This window comes from Ziziphus jujuba, chromosome 5 (genome assembly GCF_031755915.1).
Source record: "Ziziphus jujuba cultivar Dongzao chromosome 5, ASM3175591v1".
NCBI classification, from domain to species: domain Eukaryota; kingdom Viridiplantae; phylum Streptophyta; class Magnoliopsida; order Rosales; family Rhamnaceae; genus Ziziphus; species Ziziphus jujuba.
In genome coordinates, this window is record NC_083383.1 from 28,884,677 (window position 1) to 28,908,288 (window position 23,612).

Sequence of the window (23,612 nt, forward strand, 5' to 3'; positions counted from 1 at the left end):
TCATTAAACTTCTCAGGTTTCTCTGCATGACTAGCAGAAGGAGGCATCTGAATTCCAGAAGTCTGAATGGGCACAGTCTTGTTGTCTCCACGTGCCATTTCTGTAATATCACAAAACAGAAATCAATTAGTTGTTATTTTCTATATTAACAAACTAATTATAAGCAATTTCCATAAGGAAAACACACAAAAAAGTGATTTTTAGGGTTTCTGAATACACCACAAAAAATTATTGTATACACCTAAAAACACTATTCATAGTCACTGTTCATGCCACGTGTCACCATGCTGACGTGGCATCAACGGCTGCATGGCTGTTGCTACGTGGCATCATGCCACGTCATCGCTCGGCAAATGCGGCACCATGCCACGTCATCAGACCGCTGACGTGGTGCCCCGCCACGTGATCATCCTGGTGACATGTCACCGCCACGTCATAACCATGCTGCCTCATCATCACTTTGATGACGTGGATATGCCATGTAGCAATCCTGTTGGCACTATTTATGACACATGTCGCTACTAGAGACAGACACGTGTTACCTGTAGCAGGTCGACACGTGGACTGTCAAGAGCATGAAACGTGGCTGTCCGAGAAGGAGGCACGTGTCATCTGTGTCAGGTCAACACGTGTTCCACCCGTTGGGCGACACGTGGCTCATTGCTTTGGCGACACGTGGTAAGCCCATTTGCCATTGGACCGGTTCTCTTGGGCCTTGATCTCAATCGGGCCTGGGTCCTGGGTTGAACAGTAGCCTGTTCTAACCTGGTCTGGGCTTTAGAACTGGGCCTGACACAATAAAATTAGAAAAACCGGCCCAGCCTTTCAAATACAGCCCAAACCCTATTTCTTTTCTTCTTCAACCTTCAACCGAGTCGTTTTGACCCGGTTTCTCTGGTAAACGGGTCATACGACCTAGCAACAATTTTCCTTCTCTTTTCCACTCTTCTAGTGGCCAAAAAAATTACCAAAAATACACCAAAAGGTTTAAAAATTTATGGACAATTCAATTTTGGGAAGATTTTTTTATCAAAAACAAAAAATTACCCATAAATTTTTATACCCACGGGTTTAATAAAAATTTTTTTTTTCTCTTGTTTCAACAGCAAAACACACATGGAAATATTTAATCAATATATATATATAAGCAGAAAAATGCAATATATACACAGCAAACAATAACATAATAAACAACTTAAATTTCCACATTATATTTAAATATATAAAAATTATTAAAACGTTTTAAGATTGTTGGGAAAATATCATAGATGAATATATGTAAATACATGTGGACAATTTAATATAAAATAAATAAAAATAAATACAAAATAAATAAAGCATTTTAGAACCTGTAGGTCTTTGAAATTGATCTACTTTCTAGAAAGGTTGACCGAGGCCTGTGTGATACCACAGTGTCCTTAAGACGTTTTACGCCCACCGGTACAGGAGTTTTGTAGCAAACGTCTCCCAGGATACAACGGCTGCAAAAGCTTTCAGATTCAGCACCTCTGAAGTTTTTCTCTACGAACTCTCTGTGTACCTTCACTTTACCACACTTTTTTTTTTTTTCCTGTATTTCCTTCCAAAATAAAAATTGAAAAGAACGTTGCAGTACGTGCAACCTTCAAACTCTCACCAAGGAGTTATTCTCCCGTAAAACTCTCTCCCACTATTATCAAAAAAATAATATTTGATTTAAATAAAAATTATTATAATAAAACTTAACAACCGAAAACCCAAATCATTCACACTTGTGGGCCTAGGCCCAACTCTAACATCTTATTCAATGAGTCCAGGTACACAACATCTTTTGATCAGAATCGCATTCTGCTCTGAACACAACACAAGAAGCCGCCCATCTTCTTTTCTATATGCTTTTATACCTTCTAACAATCCCTGGCAATAATTTCGATTCCAATCAAGCCTATTCATATATGAGCTTCTTTAAATATATTTTTATTAAAGTTAGAATGTAACTTTAATATCCGGGAAATTTTCAAAATCATAACCGCAATCTTATGACCTTATCATGATTGAGAACCGCTTTATAAGGGCTTAACTCAATGTTTCCATAGGGATTAAAGTTGTCACTGTTCAGAATTCCCTTGTTTGGCACATTTCATTATGTACATGTAATCTGTTGGCCTTGGCTTGAATCAGAGATTTTCCCAGTCCACATCTACAGCAGCAGCGTACTCAGCATCACTAGTCAATGACTGTGAAGATACCACCTAAGCTGCTGTTTTGCTAAGCTATTGTAGCCACGTCCAACCTTGGATAAGGAAGAACCAACTCTTTCTACATTCAACCAAACTGCCTAATGTCACGTTCCGCATGAAAATTATGGAATTCTTGAAGCTTATCCGGAATATTTTAGATTTTTCATGAGAATTCAAGAGAAATCTAGAGGGTCCAGAAGATTCTAAAAGCTTCTAGGTAAGAGGAATCTAGAAAGTTCTAAATGATTTAAGAGAAGTTTAGAAGGTTCTAGATGACTCAAAAAGACTCTATAGAAAGTTTTAGAATGTCAAAAAATATTCTAGAGTTATGTAATAAGTAAATTTTCTAGAATAGTCTATTAGAATATTTTAGAACCTCATCTAGGATCAAAACATTTACATATGATCTAAAACCTTGTATTTTCATACTACGTGTCAAGCCCTCTGTATAAAGGAGGTGAACTCTTATTTGTAAATCAATCGAACAATCCTAGAATCCAAAAATTCACACATACACTTGTAAAACTCTCTTCTAAGCAATATATTTTCATTTTCACAAACTCTCTTTTGTGCTCTAGCTTTCTTTGTTTAGTTTTTTCTTTTTGTGAGAAAAAAGCTTACTACTTAGTTGCAACAAAAGGGTTAGAATAGCAACTAAGGCCGCACGGCTTGAAGGGTCAATAAACAAGTCCGTGACACTAAGCACAACCTCCTCCTCCCGTTAAGCATGGTTTACTGGTTTTAATTAAAAAGAGGTGGATAAAGAACTGAAAAAAAAAATGAGAGAGGGAACAACACCCAAGAACCAAGAAGAAATGAAAAATGTATATTTAGGTGCTAAAGAAATTGATCTCAATCTATTGCTTTTTTCCAATATGTTAAAATATTATTCCATGTGGATGTGGTATATAAAAACAAAAGGCGGCTTTGTTTAAATTTCTATTTCATTTGGTGTTATATTGGTTGTCATTATCATTTATCTTTTTTCCATATTGCTTAGATTCTTTTAAGGCCAAATTCATTCCCTTTTTTTTTTTTTTTTTGGGTTTGTAAAATAGGCTTCATTCTCAAACAAACTTGCAATTTTCTTCCAGCCCAAGCTGCCCACGTGATGCTTTTGCCCTTATAGCTCACTATGCCAATTGACCTTCCGAGTTCCAAGTCAAAACCAGTATAATTTTTATTTTCTCAAAATTTTGTTGCAAAAGAATATCATAAATAGCAGAAAACCCTCAATCCTTCTTCTTTTTCCGGATACCTTCTTCACTTTTAGTAAATAAGGTACAAAACTTGTGTTTTCGGTACAATAATAAGGTAAAAAAAACTTGTCCTTATGGTCAGGGAAGCAAAAATCGTCGAGACGGTGGAAATGTCGGTGACAGTTTCTGTTGTCGACCCCGTCCGACACCGACAGGGGGGGGGGAAGAAGTTTCTTGCACTCGTGTCGTCGATTTGTCGCCGGAATTGATGGAAGTCGATGGAATCGTCCATTGTCGGCGAAGATTTCGGGTTTTGGGTGGATAAGATGGAAAGATCGGCAGGTTGTCGACAGGAAAAGGTGGAAATTTCTGGGATATGTCGGCCGGACTGGTTGGGTGTGTTTGTGTTGATTTGTGTGTGTGTTTGGTTTGTGGTAATCGGTCGGAAAAAAACTGAAAGGGGAAAAGATGGGGATACACAGAGAGAAGAGAAGAGAAGAGAAAAGAAAGGGCCGAAATTGGAAATTTTGGTTTTTTTTGTTTTTGGTTGTTAACTGATCTGGCACAGAAGAGAGGGAGGAAGAAGACGAAGGGAAGAGAGGAAGAAGAAGAAAGGATAAGAAAGAAATCTTTCTTCCACGTGGGGGAAGGGAAAGAGAAAGAAGAAAAGAAAAAAAGATAAGAAAGAAATCTTTCTTTCACGTGGGGGAAGGAAAGAGAAAGAATAAAATAAAAAAATAAATAAAAATCTATGTGATGGTGATTTGTCGTGGTATGAAAAAGTGAGAAGCAACTAATTCAATTATATTCTTAGCTTTTATCTCATCTAATTCATGTTATTGCTTTTAGTTATCATTTTTAATATGCTTAATTTTTACTATGATAATATTTTAATATAAATCTTTTTATTTTTTTATTTTAGTGTTTAATTTAATTTTATTTTTTTTAATAAATTTAATTTTATCTATTTAAAAATAAATAAATAATATTGTTAGTTTTTTTGTTATATAATATATAAGATTTTAGTATATATATTTAATTGGATGAGTATTTTATTATATTTTATTATTATTATACTCTAATTATTGAATTTTTATATTATTTTATTATATTAATTATTTTATATCTCAAAATTTGTATTTTAAATTAAAAATTTACAGTTTCCATAATCTTATCGATATTTCCATCGATATTTCTGTAAATTCATACGTTCAATATTTTTATCGACATCGATATTTTCTTCACTGCCTGCTTATGATATGATGGTAAATAAGATTAAAAAAGCTCGAAATCCCAAAATCTGATCAAATTCACTAAAAAATATTCGATCCAAAAGTGTAGTCCGAGCCCGATATGACTCTAGCTCGAGTTCATCCATTTTCTACTTGAATGGGGCTAAGGCTTTATATTTTTACTACAAATCTGGCCCAAAACCCGGACCATTGGAAATGGAAGAGATAATTTTGAAAATTACCCTTTTGCTTTAAGATGTGTTCTCTATTTGTTCATAAACAAATTTTCCAAAAAAAATAAAATAAAATAGAACAGTGTTATTCTTAAAAAGCTGTTAAGTCCCAAGCTATACTGCCATGGGAAAATCAGTTGCTTTCAAAACCACTGGGAGGCAAGAGCACATAAAACTACTGAAGATATTCTCAGCAGAGCTTGAAAAGTACACTTTTATACCATTGAAGGCCCAAATATTTTCAGGAAAAAAAATGTCCACACAAATATTAAAAAAAAAAAAAAAAGAGAAAATTCAGTGCGCAAGGATATTCTGATTGAAAAGTTGAAAACAGATTTTAATCTTAACATCAACTCATCAGTAATCACCTAGGAAGAACAAAGGCTATTCTTTATATTATTACACCTACTAACTTGTTTACCAAACCATTTTTTTTTTTTTAACAATATTGTTTTGGGTTTATTAATTTATTTGAGTATATGGATTTTTATTGGTTTCTTACTTCAAAACATATCAATTGATATTTTAAAGGTTGATAAAGAGAGTTTTTTTTTTTTTTTTTTTTTTTTTAATCTCAAGACTTCATATATGGATTAGGTAACTCATTCCTAAAATTAGAGTTTTAATTTTGAAAAATATATCCATTTAACACAATAATATTTGTAATAACAGTAATATTAGAGTAATAAAATTGTTTATCTGTAATAATATTCAATTAGTTTATTTTTTAATTCATCTATTTACTTAAAATGTTAGTTATTCTTATTTATATTTTAAGAATATATCAACTAATAGTATATTTACCATACTATGCCACATGATTTGGCAAGTTTTTTTTTTTTTAAGGTAAATTTTTCATTGGTAAACAATTTGGTAATTCTTTCTAACACTACCGTTTTTATTTTTTATTTTTGATATATCTAGCAGCATTGTTATAAAAATATAAATTGCAATCATTGTGTTTGATACTATTATGCGCTTCCAAAGTAGAAATTTAAAGTCATACTTCATTTTAATTCTTCTATTATGTATCCATTTGGCTATGATGGCATATAAATTCTAATATTTCTCTGTCCTATTTTCCATTAATTTCTTTTGTGAAGAAATAAGAAAGCCACCAAGGATTTTGGTTTAGCTTGCTACTCTTAGCAGAATATCAAGAAACCATGATGGATTAAAATTTCTTACCTAAGCAATTTAATACCATTAACAAAACCCGTCTTGCTTTAATTCTTTAATCCAAAAGTTTGGATGAGATTTCTCCCTTTTCTGTCTTATGACAAAATATTGTTAGTTGAACTTTTTTATTTTAGTTATTAAAATAATACCTATCTACAATTTAATGAGTTAGACATTGTGTACATAAGTGGGTAGCTATTCACCAAAAAACAAAGGTAGGTAGCTATCAAGCAGAATTACATCAACACCAAAGAAATCCACCATTTTTGACTTAATCCTCCTCATTCCTAAATCTTATTCTGCAGTGCTAGAATCTCACATTGATCTTTTAGCGTTCCGTCTGAATTTTAGAGTATCATGAAGATGAATTCTTTACGTATGGTTCTTTGGGTGTTGGTTTGTATCATGTTGCTTCAAATTTGACCAAGGGAGGTCCAACTGCCACTGGTGGTCAATTGGCTATTTTGGGAATCCATTACCAGAGATATCATCTCGCAATTTGCATTGCAAGAAGTTGGACACTTAAGGTTTCTATGTCTTCTGTTGAATTTTTAAATATATAAATATATATTGGGTTTGACCATGTAAAATCTGGTACACCAATTTTTGAGAATTTTTTTCTCAATAAGTATGCATATGCTTTATTGGATATGCAGATATATCCAAGGTGTAGTTGAAGGTTTTCCAAGGCCATTGTTGAATCCAAGAGCTTGCAACATTTGCGAGTGTTACTAATGTTGCATTGGGAAAACAGTTGAATCCCCATTTGATCCTTATGCCAAATAGTACTAACTTTCTTATTGCAGCCTACCTAGTTCCCTATGTTGTACCAACTGGCTATATAAATGTAGGGGTAAAATGCCCAACTCCAAGATGCTAATTCAAGAGGGTAAGCTTCGAATTGTGACAAATTAGCAACCATAATAATACTTACAACTTACATAATTTGGTGTTCGTCTATTCCATTTTTTGTTTTTCCAGTTTTTATCTTGTTGCGGGTGTTTTTGGGAATCGAATCAAGTCAAGATACAGCAATCTGAGCATTGCTATATATAAGCACGCTATAAAGATTGTTCACCCATATGGAATTACAATTGCTGAATTCACAATTCGAATTTCAACTTCAAGGAATAAGTATATTTGGATAAACGAGTAATCCAAATGACTATGAGAGATTATGTTCCTTTTGAAACAGTTTCTGTCAATGTTTTTTCTTGGGCAATAACTGTGGGCTTGAATCTTCCATTTCAATTAACATATGTTTGAAATAGAAAAACATGGAGTAAAATTGAGTTGTTGCATTTGACTGTACCAAGCATGTGGAAGTTGCATTATTTAGTAGCCTATATCTATTAAAAACGTCTGCAAGTGATAATTTTATTTTGTGGTTATGCCTAAATGAATTGTTTACAAGTAAAATATTCATTGCTCAAATCTTATAGTCTTAAACAGTATCAAGAAAGAAAACAAATCCAAGCAAGTCAAAGAAAAAGTCAAATTTGCATTTTTGTTTAGATGTTGTTACACAACCAGTGAACCTGAAAAAAACTAGTTACATATTACAAGAAGAAAGACTTAAACTAAGGGTGAAACATTGGATATAAGAGACAAATTCATAGAAGAAGGTTTAGAAATTGAAACTTTGAAGTGTTTTTTGTTTTTGATAAACTGTAACTTAACAGTGTTGATGAACTCAATAATAACAATATTAACATGTCAAAAATCCACCAAACGCAACGAATGTAGAGCTTTTACTTATAATATGAGTCCTACTACACAATAATATAAATGAATTGTCCGCACTTGTATATTATTACTCTTATGCCTATTTATCATTTTTTTGATAAATATTGGCTCAATAACCCTATGTACATTAATCTTTTCATAATTTCATACATTGACAACTTTTCAACGATTATTATTCTCTAAAATTGGATTGAAAAGTACAAATTTCACTTGGAATTTTGCTTCAGCAATTGAACCACATCGCTCATAGTGGGCCTTTTCTTTGACATCTCATCAACACACATACATGCAATTCTAAAATACTCCTTAACCCTAGCTTCATCCAATCCCTGTCTTGAAATATTTTGATCCACCATTTCCATTTGTCGATTATTGTCCACCATTTTTCTAGCCCATTCAACCCAGCCCATTATTTCTTGTCCATCGTACTTTTGAGGCAAATTGGGCCGTTTACCGGTGGCAGTCTCCAACATCAAAACCCCAAAACTGTAAACGTCCGCTTTCACTGTCGCCGCCGTTAGCCCTTCCTTATACTCGGGCGGCATGTAACCCATGGTGCCGGCGAACTGGGTCGACACGTGAGAATGCGAGGAGTCGATCATCCTTGCGAGCCCAAAATCCGAAATGTGAGCCTCAAACTCCGAATCCAACAGCACATTGCTAGCCTTGATGTCCCTATGAATAATGGGCTTATCCAACCCATGCAAATAGCAAAGCCCATTAGCAACCCCACGGATGATCTTATTCCTCGTCTCCCAAGATAACGGTAATCGCAAACCCGACACGTTATCACCACCACCCTCAGTCGTCGACGACGACGACGACGTAGACGACGAGTAGTCGTGAAGCCAAAAATCCAAATTACCCCTCTCGATGAACTCGTAAATCAGTATCCGATCCGAACCCGAAACGCAGTACCCGAGAATCCGGACCAAATTCTTATGCTGGACCTTACTCAGAGTTTCCATCTCCGCCCGAAATTCCCGAAACCCTTGAAAAGCATCCGGGTCGAGCTTTTTGATGGCGACGAGAGGTCCGTTGGGGAGCTGTGCTTTGTACACGAACCCGAAGCTCCCATCGCCTACGATCAGATCCGGAGAGAAGCTCTTCGTGGCTTCGATGATCTCGTTCATGGAGACTCTGAGAGAAGGGTCAAACGACGCGCTCTCGTCGACGGCGACGGAGGTGAGAAGGGGCGGGTTAGGGATTGCCCGGGAACGGGTGGTCCGACCCGAAGAGCGGGATTTGGATTTTCTGGATTTGCAGACTAGGAAGACGATGGCGAGGAGGACGGTGAAGACGAAGAAGCTGACCATGGCGGCGATAACGGCTTCGAGACTGCGCACCGCCATAGCAACAAACAAGGAAGAGAAGGAGGAAAACTGTCTCTGTCTCTGTCTGTGTGTGTGTGTGTGTGTGTGTGTAGAAAAGGGGTTTAAGGTGGGATTCAAAGACGTGGGTTTGACTGAGAGAATGAAGAAGAAAATAATAGAGCGGCCATTAACGAAGGGTTTTTTGGGGGTTGGGGGGAGGTTTCGTGGAAAATGGGTCAAGAGTGGTTGTTCGGAAAAAAGCAGAAAAATGCTTGTTCAGTACGAGTCAACGTCTTCTATCATTTGAGGTAAAGAGGAAGAACACGAAGGACGATTATAATTCTATGTGCTACACCTCATGTATTTTTTACATGCACCTTCTGTTTAGGTCCTTTTGGCTTTTTTTTGTGCCTCTTTATAATTTTGTTTTAACTTTTTTAATCTTTTATTCATTTATTTATTTATTTTTTACAGAATTTTTGTCTAACTCTTTAGCATAATTTAAAAACTAAATGATAACAGGAGTTTTGATTTTTGAGAGGATGTAATTTGTCTATTTGGAGTCTTCGCATGATTGAAAAGGTGAAATTTGAACACTTGACAATTAGAGTATTTTTAAAATCAATAATTTTTTACATATAAAAAGCTTCGTTGTCTGATTAAATTTGGATTGGGTTAGTTGTCAGTTGATGCACATACGATGGCAAAACCTAAGACTCATTCAACCACTAATTTGAATCGGAAATGAAGATTAATATACTAACTTTTTTATTTTTATATAATTTTTTTTATTAAAAAAAAAATGACCTTCAGATTTGGAAGTTCTATGATAAATACTATATTAGGATGTACTATATATGTAAAGGACTTTTACATTATAGACCATTTGTAAGCAGATCATATTCAAAATCAATATTTTTTAAAAAAAATATCAATTTTACAGTATACAAAATTAATATTTTTTTTAAAAAAAAACATCAATTTTGAATACAATCCTCATGCAGATGATCCATACTATAGAATTATTCTATATATATATATATATATATATATATATATATATATATATTTCCAAAACAGATATAATCTATAGCTTTTGAAATATCCCTGTACTCAAATGCTAACCCGAGCTTGCCTATGTAATTCTTATAAAATATAAAAATTATTAAAACTATACAAGATTTATGTTTCATATATATATATATCATACTTGTAAGTACTCACATCACCAAAAAAAGGACTGACAGTCACGCTTTGCAAGTATTCGTAAGTTGTCCCACTCACCATGTGCCTTCAACTTAAATGCAGTATGTACAGACACTGTATTTTATCGATTGGGTTAACTTATCAATTGGGCCACTTTGTTTGACCCGTTTGCTACAGAACGATATTTTCTTCACTATCCTTGTAATGAATTTTCTTACTTTTATCCTCCCAGCCAAAGTAAATAAATAAATAATAAAGAATTTTCTTACTTTTATCCCACCAACCCCACCGCGCCACCCTCTCTGTCCGTTTGTCTCTAACAGTAATCAACAGCCAGTCAAAACCATAAGATATTTTTCAAAATAATACTTTCGAAGTCTAATCTTGTCACGTTTAACTGTTTCTACATCATTAGAGTTAAATTGAAACAAAATCAAAATATAAAGGGGTTAAATTGTGTATTTCAAAATTAATAATAATAATAATAAAAAAAAAACATATATATGTAAATTTACAAAAATAGAAGGAGCTATTAAGCAATTTAGCCTATAACATATATTTTTTAAAAAATTAAAAGTGCCCTGCCAAGGAAAGCTCTAGCTTTGAAAACAGGAACAAAAACAGCTTGATTGAAAAAAGCAACATATGAAAAGAAAATGGATGCAACTGGAGACATGAAGTGGACCCACACGGTTTGCTTTAGCAGGCTAGTACATGACTGGCCTACTGGCCTTACGGTTTGAAAGTTCGACGACCAGGCCATTCCACTCCCTCCATAAATGTAAGCTTCATAGAATTTAGTAGATAACAGAATCTCTACAACTGAATCTAAAAACACTTCTTAAAATAACAAAATGTTACAAGGAGGTTTAGATAATAATGATGGATATGCTATCAAATTCTTCATCAATCACAACTATAGGTGACCACTTTTACATTGGAAAGGGGGATTAACTCTCAAAACTTTTGCTTGGGACCCGCTAATACGCTTATTTTATTGTTTTTAAGACATTGCAAATATACGATGTGTACCTTAATATGAAAATGTAAGAACTATAGGACAAAAGTTCCCATGTGCACCCACCCTAAAGTAAACCAGTAAAATTGGCATCAATTCTAAGTCTAACGTCTAACCAATTAAAGTTTAGTGATCTACTTTTTTTCTTTTTTTCTTTTTTTCCCCCCCTTTCTTTGTCTCTTCAATCTACACATTCTAAGGCTCCATATTTCTAAGAAAATGAATTACCTGTTGAAGAAAAATCAATTGGTCAAGAATTTTATATCAGTTTCATTGTCGTCGACAGAGGGTTTCGCTTGGCCACAGCTCGTTCCAGGGGTGCATGCAATATTTTTGATAATGGAAGAATGAAGGTCAAATTCTGCCTTCAGTTTCAAGCAGCAGGCTTCTATCCACTTCTCTGCAACACTTGTAGCCACACTGTCTTGGCTGTCCCTTTCATGTTCTTCAATGGCAGGTCTAATCTCATCGTATAATGATTTGAGATGAGAGGCAGCATCATTCTTCAGTTCCTGCGAAGTAAATCAAAGTTTTCAACATCAACTAGATAATATGAAATTAGAGACCAGCTAGTTTATTAATCATGAGGTTATTTTAAGAATGATGTTCCAACACATGCACAAAAGGAATGACAGCAATTTTTTGATATGGTTGAATAGAGAACTCATCCAATGTAGGACTAGAAAAAAAAAAAAAAAAAAAAAAAAAAAAAAAAAAAGAAAGAAAAGAGGGGAGATGGAAGAAAAAAATACATACACATTCCCTAACAAAATGCCTCTATAGGATTTCTGCTAACATCAGTGTGACAAAACAAAGCTGGTTGGTTGTAAAATGTGATACAACACAAACCCTTATGGCTTGACTATCTTCCCAAATTGATATTACAAAATATGTCGTATGCTGGGCATGGCAGACGAGCATTTAGATAAAATATCCATCCGCTTGATAATAATAATGTCTAGAGAGAGAGAGAGAGAGAGAGACCCACAATGTCAATTCAAAGGAAAAGAATGTTTGCTCGAAGAGACATTGAGAAGGGGAAGACAAAGCAAGCTACTTGAGAAATTGAGTGCCTATTTTTTAACTAGAAAACTCAGCAGAAGAATTTCAAGTAAAAAGTCTAGTAGTACAATCATGAATCATATACTAGACACTTCTGCAAAAAATTTCATTATCCAATGATATAAATGTGTCAGCTATCTTTCTCTAATAATTTTTCCCTGTACAAGCATAAGTATTATTTGTTCCTTTTTCCTCTTTTGTTTTTTTTAAAGATAAAGTTACTTTCATACTCCATCTGCTAAGAATAGTATCTTTCATTGTGCCTATTGAAGTGGAAACCACCATCCATTGACAATTACCAAAAGCTATCCTAGCAAAGCTTAAACAGGAAACATATGAGATCTAAAGCTAAAAAAGCAGTTAATACCTCATATCTTAAAACTTCCTCCTGTGCTTCTTTCGATGACAATAGTAAAGCAGCAGCCTTTACGTCCACCTGCTTTTGTACTACATTTTTAAACTTTCCATTAGAATACTGTTTTGACCTTTTCTTGGAAATGGATCCAGCAGTATTACTTCGGATACGGGATATCATTGCATTCTTTTGTGAAAAGGTCTGTTGAGTATCCTGTGGATACATTTTACTGTCATTCACTTCAGCTTTTAGTTCGTTGATGAGTATCCCCTCCATTGGAACTGATTCAAGTGACTGAACAACAAAAGAAGTAGATAACAACTGTTGCGCAGAACCCACTTTCACATCCATTAGCATCCCATCAATGTTAAATTCAGGATTTGAGCCCAAACATTTTAAGAGCCTAGTGGAAGGTTCATCCTCAGCAGAATCATACAGTGGAATTTTCTCAACTGAGTACCTGTAACCATGCAGGCCATTAGAAATAAATGCAATGGGTGGGAAAAAAATGCGAAATGCATATAATCAGATGAAACCATGAGAAAAGTGCACATCTACAACTATCATTTTATCAGATAATCATATAGCAAGTGCATACCTACCGTACGTTCTAATAATAATAACAATAATTATAGTGCATAAGTACATGCATATACACACTGCAACAACCAAACAAGTGACATCTAAATCATAACCATAGGCGCCTCAAAAATGATAAATTTAAATAAGCACAATTTATGTAGTATAAATTATTTTTTTATTTTTTTTTTATCTTTTACTTAACCCATAATGTTACCTGAATGTTCCCAAATTTTTGGTTTTGTGATTGAGCAAAATAGCAGACTATACGAAGTTTTTGCTTTCTTATGTATACCAACACTTTTTATTTCCTATCATGCCAAATAATCTCTCTTTTTTCCTTTCCTCTTGATGTAATGGCATCTTTTATATGCATTTAGAGGGAAATGATTTTTTCTTACAACTAGAATCATGTGAAATCAAAATGGGATGATGCCTTAAGGACCATTTAAACCATCTTGGTCTATAAGTAATAGCAGAGTGAAAGGAAGAAAAGTATTAGAGCAAAGATGAGTCAAGTTCCAAGTCCCAACTGTAGTAAATGAAGCAAACTAGTGTGCCAAATAATGAAGATGAGCAACATGATAGAATATACAAAATGCCATAAGACAAACTAGAAGCATCTTGTACAACATGCAGTTGTTCAATCTCACACACAACATCCAAAATGTATAACACACTGCATGTGTACAAAAGGCCAAGATGAACAAAAAACTAGCAGCCTAGAGAGCAAGTCACCACCAACTCAGAAGAGATACAAAACTTAAATTTGGATATAAATACACCATATAATATACGTACAAATATACCTGTCATCATCATCTTCCCATAAGTAAGTATCCTCCTGTTTAAGAACAGAAGAAGTTCCATAACACAATTAAAAAATGATAATAGAGAAAACAAAGTATATAAATTTAAACAAAATCTATCCAAATTCAACAAAAATTTCCTTGGAAATTTTAAAAAGTTCAATGAACACAATGTGATCATAGCTGAAAACCAAAGTTATTACCATAAAAAAATTCCATGGAAATTTTAAAAAACATCAATGAAGATTACCTGAAAACCACGGGATTTAGCCCCCAGAAATCCAGAACAGCTGGTTGCACCACACAGGCAACGTACCTTGGCTCCACCATACCATTCAAAGTTGTAGTCATATCCCAATTCGGTTCCAATAGGTATATCTTGCTTTGCAAATATCCCAACCCTAATTTCACCCAACACATTCCACTTCCTCGTCTCACAATTTGGTTGGCTTAACACAATGAAAAATAGATTAGGTGATTTACTTTTTGCAACAAAAATAATAAAAGATACAGCAATTCATTTTTGTTACTAGTTTCTTATTTCTTCCTCAATTAAAACTCTGCCACAAATGGCTCACCATGAATGATTTATAAACCTAGCAAGGCTTCCCTTTTTAGTGGCATCAATGGATTCCGAGGCATTGAGAGAAATGATAAATGCATCCTTGAGACCTGCAACAAGCCACAAAAAATATTGAACCTCATATCAGAAGTAATTCAGGCAGTTTTTTTATAACTCTATATTCCACCTTGAATTTCATAGGCTTGAGATCTTCTCTTTGCTTCTTTCCACGATATAACTTCTCCACAGTATTCAATAATAAATTTTCCTGCCTGCATTATAATCAATATTATTATTATTATTATTTTCCCAAAATGGCTAACTGAAAAATAATAATCAACAATTTAATTCCACTAATAAACAAGGTAACTTCACTTCATTAAAGAAAAAACATTAAAAAGATAGAATGAGAAATCCTCAAAAACAAAGAAACAAAAGCAAAGTTCAACAAACCAGATGCAACCAAATCTTATTTATTTAAATGTCAAAAATACATTACAAACTAATGTCAAAATACATTACAAACTGACACCATACAAGATTTGTATATTTCAGAAATATATACACCATAAGGAGAAAAACGCAACCACTTTATTATCATTTTATAAATTGTAAATATCCATGTTTTGTAGACCATCACCTTTATATTCTCATCGGCTAAAAGACCCCATCCACGGCCTTCAGTTTTAAACAACTTTGTCTTCGCATATTGACATTTCTGAAATCTCTATTGACAGTATGAGTGAGAAATTAAAAGAAGGATCCATGACAGTTTAACAACATTTATTCAGGAAGAGGTTCCAACTTCCTAATACATTTGTAAAAGAAAATCATACTAAAAGAAGATTTTCAAAGCATAGCACAAGCAGTGTAGTGGAAAAAGAAAACAAAAAAACAAAACAAAACATAATCACAATAAACACACACACATGCACACAAAAAAACACACCAAAAATCTTCTCTCTTCATCAGATTCTGGTGGCTTCCTCAAGTAAGGGGAAGGTTTTAGTGAACTACACAAAAAGCACCTAAACGATAGAAACCATCTGAGAGATGCGCATGGCCTCACATCTCGCCAACATACCCAACCACCAAGCTCGAGGTCAAAACATGTCTTTTTCTCCATATTCTTTCTTCCTCATCCAGAAATACAGAAACTTCACTACAAAGTCTACCTAAAATACCCAATAACTACCTGCACAAAACAATCCCATCCCTCTACATTTTCTGATTTTAAATAAGCATCAAAACCAATCCCAACTTTCTTCTGCTTCTTGTCACCTTGGTTCCAGAAATTCAAGCCAATCTTATCACATCTTTTCCACAACCTTTATTCTTAAAATAGCCTTCGAATCCTAAAAGAACCTAGTTGCAGATATTTCCAGAAACACAGTTCTCATACAGAATAAGTAAATCCAGACACACAATGAGTGAGCAGTGAGCAACAAGAGGGCAGATGGCTGCTATGTTATATAAATGAATATTTTTAAATCATGAAGTAGCCAAATTAGGAGGTATGGTAAAAATTCATGAGATAATTAACAAACTTATAGCTATTATAAAAATGGTAATGAAAATCACAAGACCATAAGAAAGGGTGAAGGTGAAGACAAATGCAAGTCAACTGTAAACCAACGAAAGGATCTATTAAGTAAGAAACATGTTCTACAAATTCTGTTCAAAATAAAGCATAAATAATTTTGCACCACAAATACTAACATATGCTAAAAAACTGGAAAAGATGAGCACTTTGTGCTGAGAGGAAATACATGGAGATAGAGAGAGATAGCAGAAAACCAATCTACCTGATTTTTGCAATCGGCACCACAAGGACAAAAGCCAGGTGTGCACTCTGTGCTGGTTAGTACATTCAAGCACCTTTCTCCGCATGCACTGTCTGGATTATTTATATCATATTTGCATTCACATATAGCAAAATCCTCTTCCTTCTGCTTCCTATGTCTTCAACAAGAATAGGAAAAGACAAATGACAAAAGAATCAGACATAATGAGTAAATCGGTAAAAACAACAAACCACAAAATGCTAATATGAACAGATGTTCTTTTTTTTCTCGGACCAATTTTATTTCCACAAAAACTTCAATTCAAGCAAATATTGTCCATGTAGGCTGCCTATGTGCACTTTAGACCATCAATTCTGTCCACCTCTAATTGAAAAGCAAACATAATGATTTACTGGACACTATGTCATGATGCAGGGGTACGATTGCTTGAAAAATATATATATATTTAGGGACCTTACTGTTATACAGCCCAAAATAGGGGGATTATTTTTCTAATCAACCCTAGTTAGAAATAGTTGTTAGAAAGCCTATCTATAAGAAAAGTTAAGCAATGGGATCTCACAGGATTATCAACTGGTATTTTTTTCTTAACAAAAGGGAAGGATTCTATATCTTTTGTATTGAAAATAAAATAATTAGATCGTCGTGCTAAATATAAATAAACCATTAACAGTAACCATTTTCCATCAACCGGAGTTTCTCAAGTTACAAAAACATGAAAGATCCATGCATTCAGAAGCCATTAACTCCAAGCCCACGACATCCAAGTCTAATAACTAAAACAAATAACCGAAATGTTCTGTGACTGTCTTAATTAGGAAAAGCTCAATAAGTTTTAGCATAACTCCAATATACACCCATAACAGTAAGCACCAAGTTTCATATCATTTCCTACAGAATATTATTGGATCCTTAATGGATAACATTAACTCCAATGGTAAAATTTTGTTTTTATAAATTCAAATACTTGCAATCCCTCCAAGTGATGGCATCACAGCTTGCAATCCCTCCAAGTGATGGCATCATAGACACAATTTTCAAAAAAGTTTACTTCTCTTGGTCAGTATAAACTGGACCAAGAAAAACACCAGAAAAACAAAAAACCAAAAGTCCTTACTTTCTATATGAGAAATCATTTTGACTGATATTTACATACTGTGGCAGTTCTTCAGAATTTTGATCCTACAAACAGAAAATCAGAGAAGTTGTTCTCGTTACTTAACTTGCACAGATTTTATAACTATCAGATAGAAACAAAGATAATTACACAGAAGCAATAAGACATTTCTAGTTTGTATACATACAAACAATAAAAATATTCATCAAATTAATATATATTCCATAACATCTGTGTATGGATAACACCAATACCGACATGGGAAAAAAAGATAAATTCTTCCCCGATATTTTTTGGACTTATTGGCAGCATTTTCCTAATGTCATTGGGAAATCCAACCCAAAAAAATGGTGGATTTTCCTGGAAATTTTTTTGACTTACCGAGAAAATTTTCATCTCCAAGGGTGAAGAGTCTTCATCTCTGGCCATGAGTCATGACAACGAGTTCGATATCCACATTCTTCAAATCTATTTGAGAAAAAATAAATAAAATGTTTCAATCTTAGTTGGAAAAGTTTGGGATTTTCTGGCAGCAACCACCACAATGGTCCATGTAATCCTATAAGCTAACCATTTTTAAGAAACAGATTTCAGGATTCACAGTATCACTAAGACTTTAATACATGTTTTAATGAGCATATATTTATAGACCAACAGAAAAATAAAATTTAACCACAAGCCCAGGAGAAGCAAATAGCATATGCAAACTAACTAATTACGACTTAATTTATAAAGAAAAATGCCCTTGACCGTTATGTATCCACAACTATTGGTTAAATACCCTACTTGAAACTTGCAACACTATTTTTGTAAAATACACCTACGAAAACCACAATGATCAGGTCTGGGACCCTATTGCACAAGAAGATCTTCTTTCAAAATCATGCAATAAAGTAAATCCATGGTCCAAGTACAATTCAAACTACAAGAATGAGAAAACAATCTCCATGTGGACAAAAATCACATATAAGAGGACCAAAAAAAAGTTTTGTTATGAGCTTGTTTGTTCCCTAAACTCTAATAAAGGATATAAGGAGGCACAAAATATCACTAAAAGTGGAAGAATCAAACTGAACATGAATTTATCTCTATGCAGTCTAGGGGAATTTGTATCCATGAAAGTTTTGTGCATTGTTGAGAGTTCTATATACATATACCAAGCATGCAAACCCCAAATTCTAAAGCAAGCATTTAAAATATTAAACTGTTTGACAGATGCTCACTGAAAACAATAGTGGACCAGTTGCAAGCTGCATTAAATGAATTTTAAATGGTAAAGTTCATAGAGGTACTATCACTGACGAATGGAACATGCAGCTTTGTCCAGACTAAATCCTCATAATATGGTCAAAGAAAGCTTGAAAACATGTATATTTATCTTGCTGGAAGCCCACTTACTTTTTCCATATTAACTTATGTACTCTTTCATTTAATCCAAATTATAAATATCTATTAATTATTTCAGTTCAGTTTTCAAGACATTACCAAGCATTAAGCATGCTCTAGGTAATCATAGCAAAGGTTAACATGGAAACAAAAGAAACTAAAACTTAATATCACAAAGATGATTAACATACAAAACTCCAAAACAACTGGCTTAAGAAAGAACACATATTTATAACAACGCAAGTATTTGAAAAGCTCAAAGACCAATAAAAATCCATTATACTTGAAAGATTTTATCCCAAAAGGAAAAATAACAACAACAGCAACAACAACAATAATTGTAAGTAAAGAAAACATTTTATGCTAACTACTACGCCTTGCTGACCTAATGGTAGTTGAACTGATATCAGTGACCTTCAACCATACCAAGTCCCTCCCTTCCTTCAACTATACCCTGCTTTCCCAATGGTAGTCCAACTGGTATCAGTGGCCTTCAACTTATCTAGTAATATAATCCTATAACACTCTCTTCTCTATGATACTCCAAAATGATTATTACTAATATATTATTCAACCCATCTCCCACATCTTTGTACCATTATCAAAACACATGTAATGATTCTAAAGCAAATGAGCCTACAATTCAACAAAGGACTGAAAACAATTCAAGAAGAAGAATCTGCTGACCTATTGAACCCATAATAGACAGAGCACCAAAAACATTGCCTACCAATACAAATATTAACCAAAAAATACAAACAAAAATATTGAAGATCCAAAACAGTCAAAATTTTCCATTGCATAAAACAACATAAAAATTATGAAAAAAAATATATATATAAAAAGATATAAATATCATGTGGCACAAGAAGTACCTGTACATGCAAGGACTTCATGCAAAATAGAATTTTCTAAACTACTCTCCCTATGAATATGCCAAAAGGTTCATGCTTCCCCACTGCAACACTAATAGCATTGAAATATCCTAGTACCATGCAGGATATGTATAGTGTTTAATGCTGTAGTCCAAAGCCTATTCTAACACGCATCAATAACCAGACAGGATAAATGAAATTTTAAACATACAACATAAGGTCAAATCCAATATAGTGGAAATGTAAGTGAATGACAGAGAACAAGCAGAGACAGCCAGTTTCCAATGGCATCTTACTTCAAGAGTTGTTTCCAAACATGTGATGGCAGCATGTGAGTACACACTTTGATGCTAGAAACCAAAAGTGAATGTTAATTGTACAAAGTAAACTATGTTGAGTCAACAAGAAGAAGAAGTATGCTACGTTGACTCTTGAAATAATTCTACAGCCTGGCCATCAAGATTGACTTAACACCAACAATCATTCAAATATGCCATGGACCAACTGACTTCCACAAGATTTACACATTACAAGCTTACAAGTTACAAATACTCAAAATCACAAACAATAGATCTTTCAGCATAACAAATATTTTGCTAACATATAGCATATACAAAAGCAATTAGGATTTCAAGCTTTAAATTTTCTCACTTATAACCACATCAACAGAATCAACCCAATAACGCCTAGCGCAATTATTTTGCTTATACTACTTAAGTAACTCTAAACATGCTTTCCTATTCAGCTCTTCTTCCATTTCCAGTAGCAGAAAATAGAAAATGGGTACCACACAAAAACAACATGAACCCAAATTTGTTTAAAAACTATTGCAAACATCCTAAGGATACAAGAGAATAAAGACTAGAACCTAAAATCTCCGGCTAGTCCATTAATCCGAGATGCTGAGAATGTAAAAAACATGCAAGAGAAGTAAAAATTCGAAGCTTGAAATGATCCTTCACTGACAACAACCACACCAACAACCAATTCACCCAAAAAAAAAAAAAAAAAAAGAAACCTCAATTAAGCCAATAACTTAATTTGGTATTTACCAAAAGCCATAAACCAATAAAAGCCCAAGAACTGTTTTGCCCTCTTTTACTCCATTTCTCTGAGAAACAAGCAGAAGAGTAACAACAAATTACCTAAAAACCTAATTTCATAACCAATCTAAGCTTCCAACCCTTACAAAACATAAAAATAAAAATAAAAATAAACCCACTAATTTCCCACAAAAGCTAACAAATCCAGGCGCCAGGAAAACAGTACAAGATCCAAACTAACGAAAACAAAACGAGAAACTTACATTACTTCCTTATCGCTTCCTCTTCACAACTATGCGGGTAAAGAGCCGAAGATTTGGAGCTTGTTCTCGTTCATCTTCACCACATTTCAAAAAAATAAAAATAAAAACCCCAACCCTATTCACTCTCTCTCTCTCTCTCTCTCTCCCTCTCGAACGTGATTGCTTCCCTTTTGCCTTCGAGGGCAGCCCATTAGTCGACCCAAGCCCATTAGTTCTTTTTTAAAAAAATAATAAATTTTAGATATTCTTTCTATTTTTTTATTTTTTTATACAAAAAAATAAAGATTGATTATTTTCAAAAATGAATTTTTTGTTTTGATAGAAATAACAATAAAATAAACATGATTTTTTAAGATGGGATAGAAATGAGCAATTTTCTCTTGGGATATGGTGCACTAGATTGTAAAATATTTAATAAGAAAAATATATGTTTTTTATTTGAGTGGAATTATTACATTGTTGCTTCGATTGCATCATCACACGTTCGGTCTCAAAACGGAAAATGTACAATAATATTTTCCATATTTTGCCTCATATATGTTGAAAAAGCAAAATCTTAACTAATAAAAGTAGAGAGCTTAATATTTATGGAGAAATAAATATTTTTAAAAATCACATTATAATGGTAACACCTTAATTCCTAAAACCTTTTTCATGAATTAATGACTACTCTAAAATGGAAAAAGTAAATTTTGCATTGTTAGTCAACTTTTTGATGGTACTCTTGTAATAAAAAAAATAATAATAAATAATATTGTTTGGACTAAATTAAAATGCCAAAAATATCAAATTAAAACTATATATATATATATCAACTCATTTACTGGTTCGGTTTTTGACTTTTAATGTTAATAAATTTGTTATTTTATATAATAATTCAATTCATGTTAATTATTAATTTATATAATTATATATTAAGTTATTTTAAAAATCGATTTATATTATAGATATTATTTTTATTTTTATTTTTTCTGTTGCGTGTATATCATACAAATCATGTTTTTTCAAATCATATAAATTCAGCAGTTGGGGATGTGTTATTGAATGTTATTGTATTTATATAATAATTAAATTCATCTTACTTATAAACTGATATGGTAATGTCATTTTGGTTATCACATTTATATTATCAAAATTATTTTTTACAAATCATATATCAATTGGAACTTCAAAGTTTATCTCAACATCTTTATTGCCCAAAGACATTGGAATTTCCTATGGTAAAGCAAAATTGCTGAAAATTAAAAACAAGTTCTACGTAAGAACATCTAGCAAAATATTCTCATCTGTTAAGAATTACATCCAAGTATAATATCTAAATTTGAAAAACTTTTTGAAGTTAATAGATTTCGATAAGTTAATGTGAAAATCTTTCTCTCATTATATTAGCTTTGTTATTTTTCTGATATATAATTATTAATATCTTAATTATAGATTTTTGTGTAATTAAGATTTAAAAGTGCTTTATTTCCATCTATTGTTGCTTACCATTAATGAAAAATTCAATTTATGAGCTGTTTGGTACCCTAATTTACATTATCTATACAAGAATGAATTTGTTTTCCAATTGAAAAGAACAAATCGACTTTATTGACGACATTATTTAAAGTTATATTAAAAATATCATTTTAAACTGTAAAATGTTTGAAGAAATGAATAATTACAAAAGAAACTAACAAATAAAAAGGGATAACTTCATTTCTTTTTTTCTTTTTTTTTTAAAGAAATTCAACTTTACACTATCCAAAATGAGTGGAAAAAAAGATAGATGCATATTTTCTGGAAGCAGTGTAGATTTATTTTTTACATTTACTAGCAATAACATTAAAAGGGATTTTCTCAACGAGTTAAAGTAAATATATATATATATATACTCTTAATTATTTTAAATTGTAAAACTATTTATCTTATGCGATGGCTTGATTTTGTATTTTATTTGTAGTGTGAAGTATTATTAATTCGACTTATATGATGTTTAATAATGTGGATGTTACCACTGCATTGACTAATTATCATTGCATCTTCTTTTAGTTATATCTTCTATTTTTTATGATACGATGGCTCGGTTTTATGTTTTGTTTACAGTGAGAAGTATTATTAATTTGTCTCACACGATGTTTGATAATACTGGTATTATCACTACATCGACGTATTATCATTGCATGTTTTTAGTTATATTTTCTATTTTTTATGACTATCACTATAATCTAGCAATTCTAAATCCTAGCAGAAAAAGACCAAAAATAATTCTCATAAAGAAACATTTGAAATGATTTTTACTTAAGCTAGAATCAAAAATCAATAATACAAAATTTACCTTTGCTTCAACTTGTTGAAAGGATCTATTTGAATACCATTGTTACCGATTGCCAATAATGCATCAACTATTACATTTGTGAAATATTTTTCCA

At 32.9% G+C, this 23,612-nt stretch overlaps 2 protein-coding genes across 9 annotated transcripts; both read right to left on the reverse strand.

The window, feature by feature from the left end:
* Nucleotides 1-7,847: 7,847 nt before the first annotated feature.
* On the reverse strand, nucleotides 7,848-9,546 carry LOC107421722 (phytosulfokine receptor 2). Its single transcript, XM_016031019.4, has one exon. The coding sequence runs from the start codon at nucleotides 9,158-9,160 to the stop codon at nucleotides 8,015-8,017; it is 1,146 nt and encodes a 381-aa protein (XP_015886505.3). The 5' UTR covers nucleotides 9,161-9,546; the 3' UTR covers nucleotides 7,848-8,014.
* A 1,382-nt stretch (nucleotides 9,547-10,928) lies between these two features.
* LOC107421729 (histone-lysine N-methyltransferase ASHH1) lies at nucleotides 10,929-23,594 on the reverse strand. 8 transcript variants are annotated; one of them, XM_060817370.1, is made up of 12 exons: nucleotides 23,519-23,594; nucleotides 21,202-21,275; nucleotides 18,016-18,102; nucleotides 17,635-17,699; nucleotides 16,518-16,674; nucleotides 15,353-15,439; nucleotides 14,900-14,984; nucleotides 14,729-14,822; nucleotides 14,401-14,599; nucleotides 14,151-14,185; nucleotides 12,775-13,222; nucleotides 10,929-11,857 (listed from the first exon to the last, which is right to left on the reverse strand). In XM_060817370.1, the coding sequence occupies exons 3-12, from the start codon at nucleotides 18,061-18,063 to the stop codon at nucleotides 11,588-11,590; spliced, it is 1,488 nt and encodes a 495-aa protein (XP_060673353.1). In that variant the 5' UTR covers nucleotides 18,064-18,102; nucleotides 21,202-21,275; nucleotides 23,519-23,594; the 3' UTR covers nucleotides 10,929-11,587. The 8 variants fall into 8 exon arrangements, with proteins under 8 accessions (XP_060673353.1, XP_048331841.2, XP_024930282.3 ...); XM_048475884.2 differs by lacking the exon at nucleotides 23,519-23,594 and adding an exon at nucleotides 19,896-19,978 and having other exon boundaries at nucleotides 17,674-17,699; nucleotides 21,202-21,339; XM_025074514.3 differs by lacking the exon at nucleotides 23,519-23,594 and adding an exon at nucleotides 19,896-19,978 and having other exon boundaries at nucleotides 21,202-21,339.
* Nucleotides 23,595-23,612: the final 18 nt, after the last annotated feature.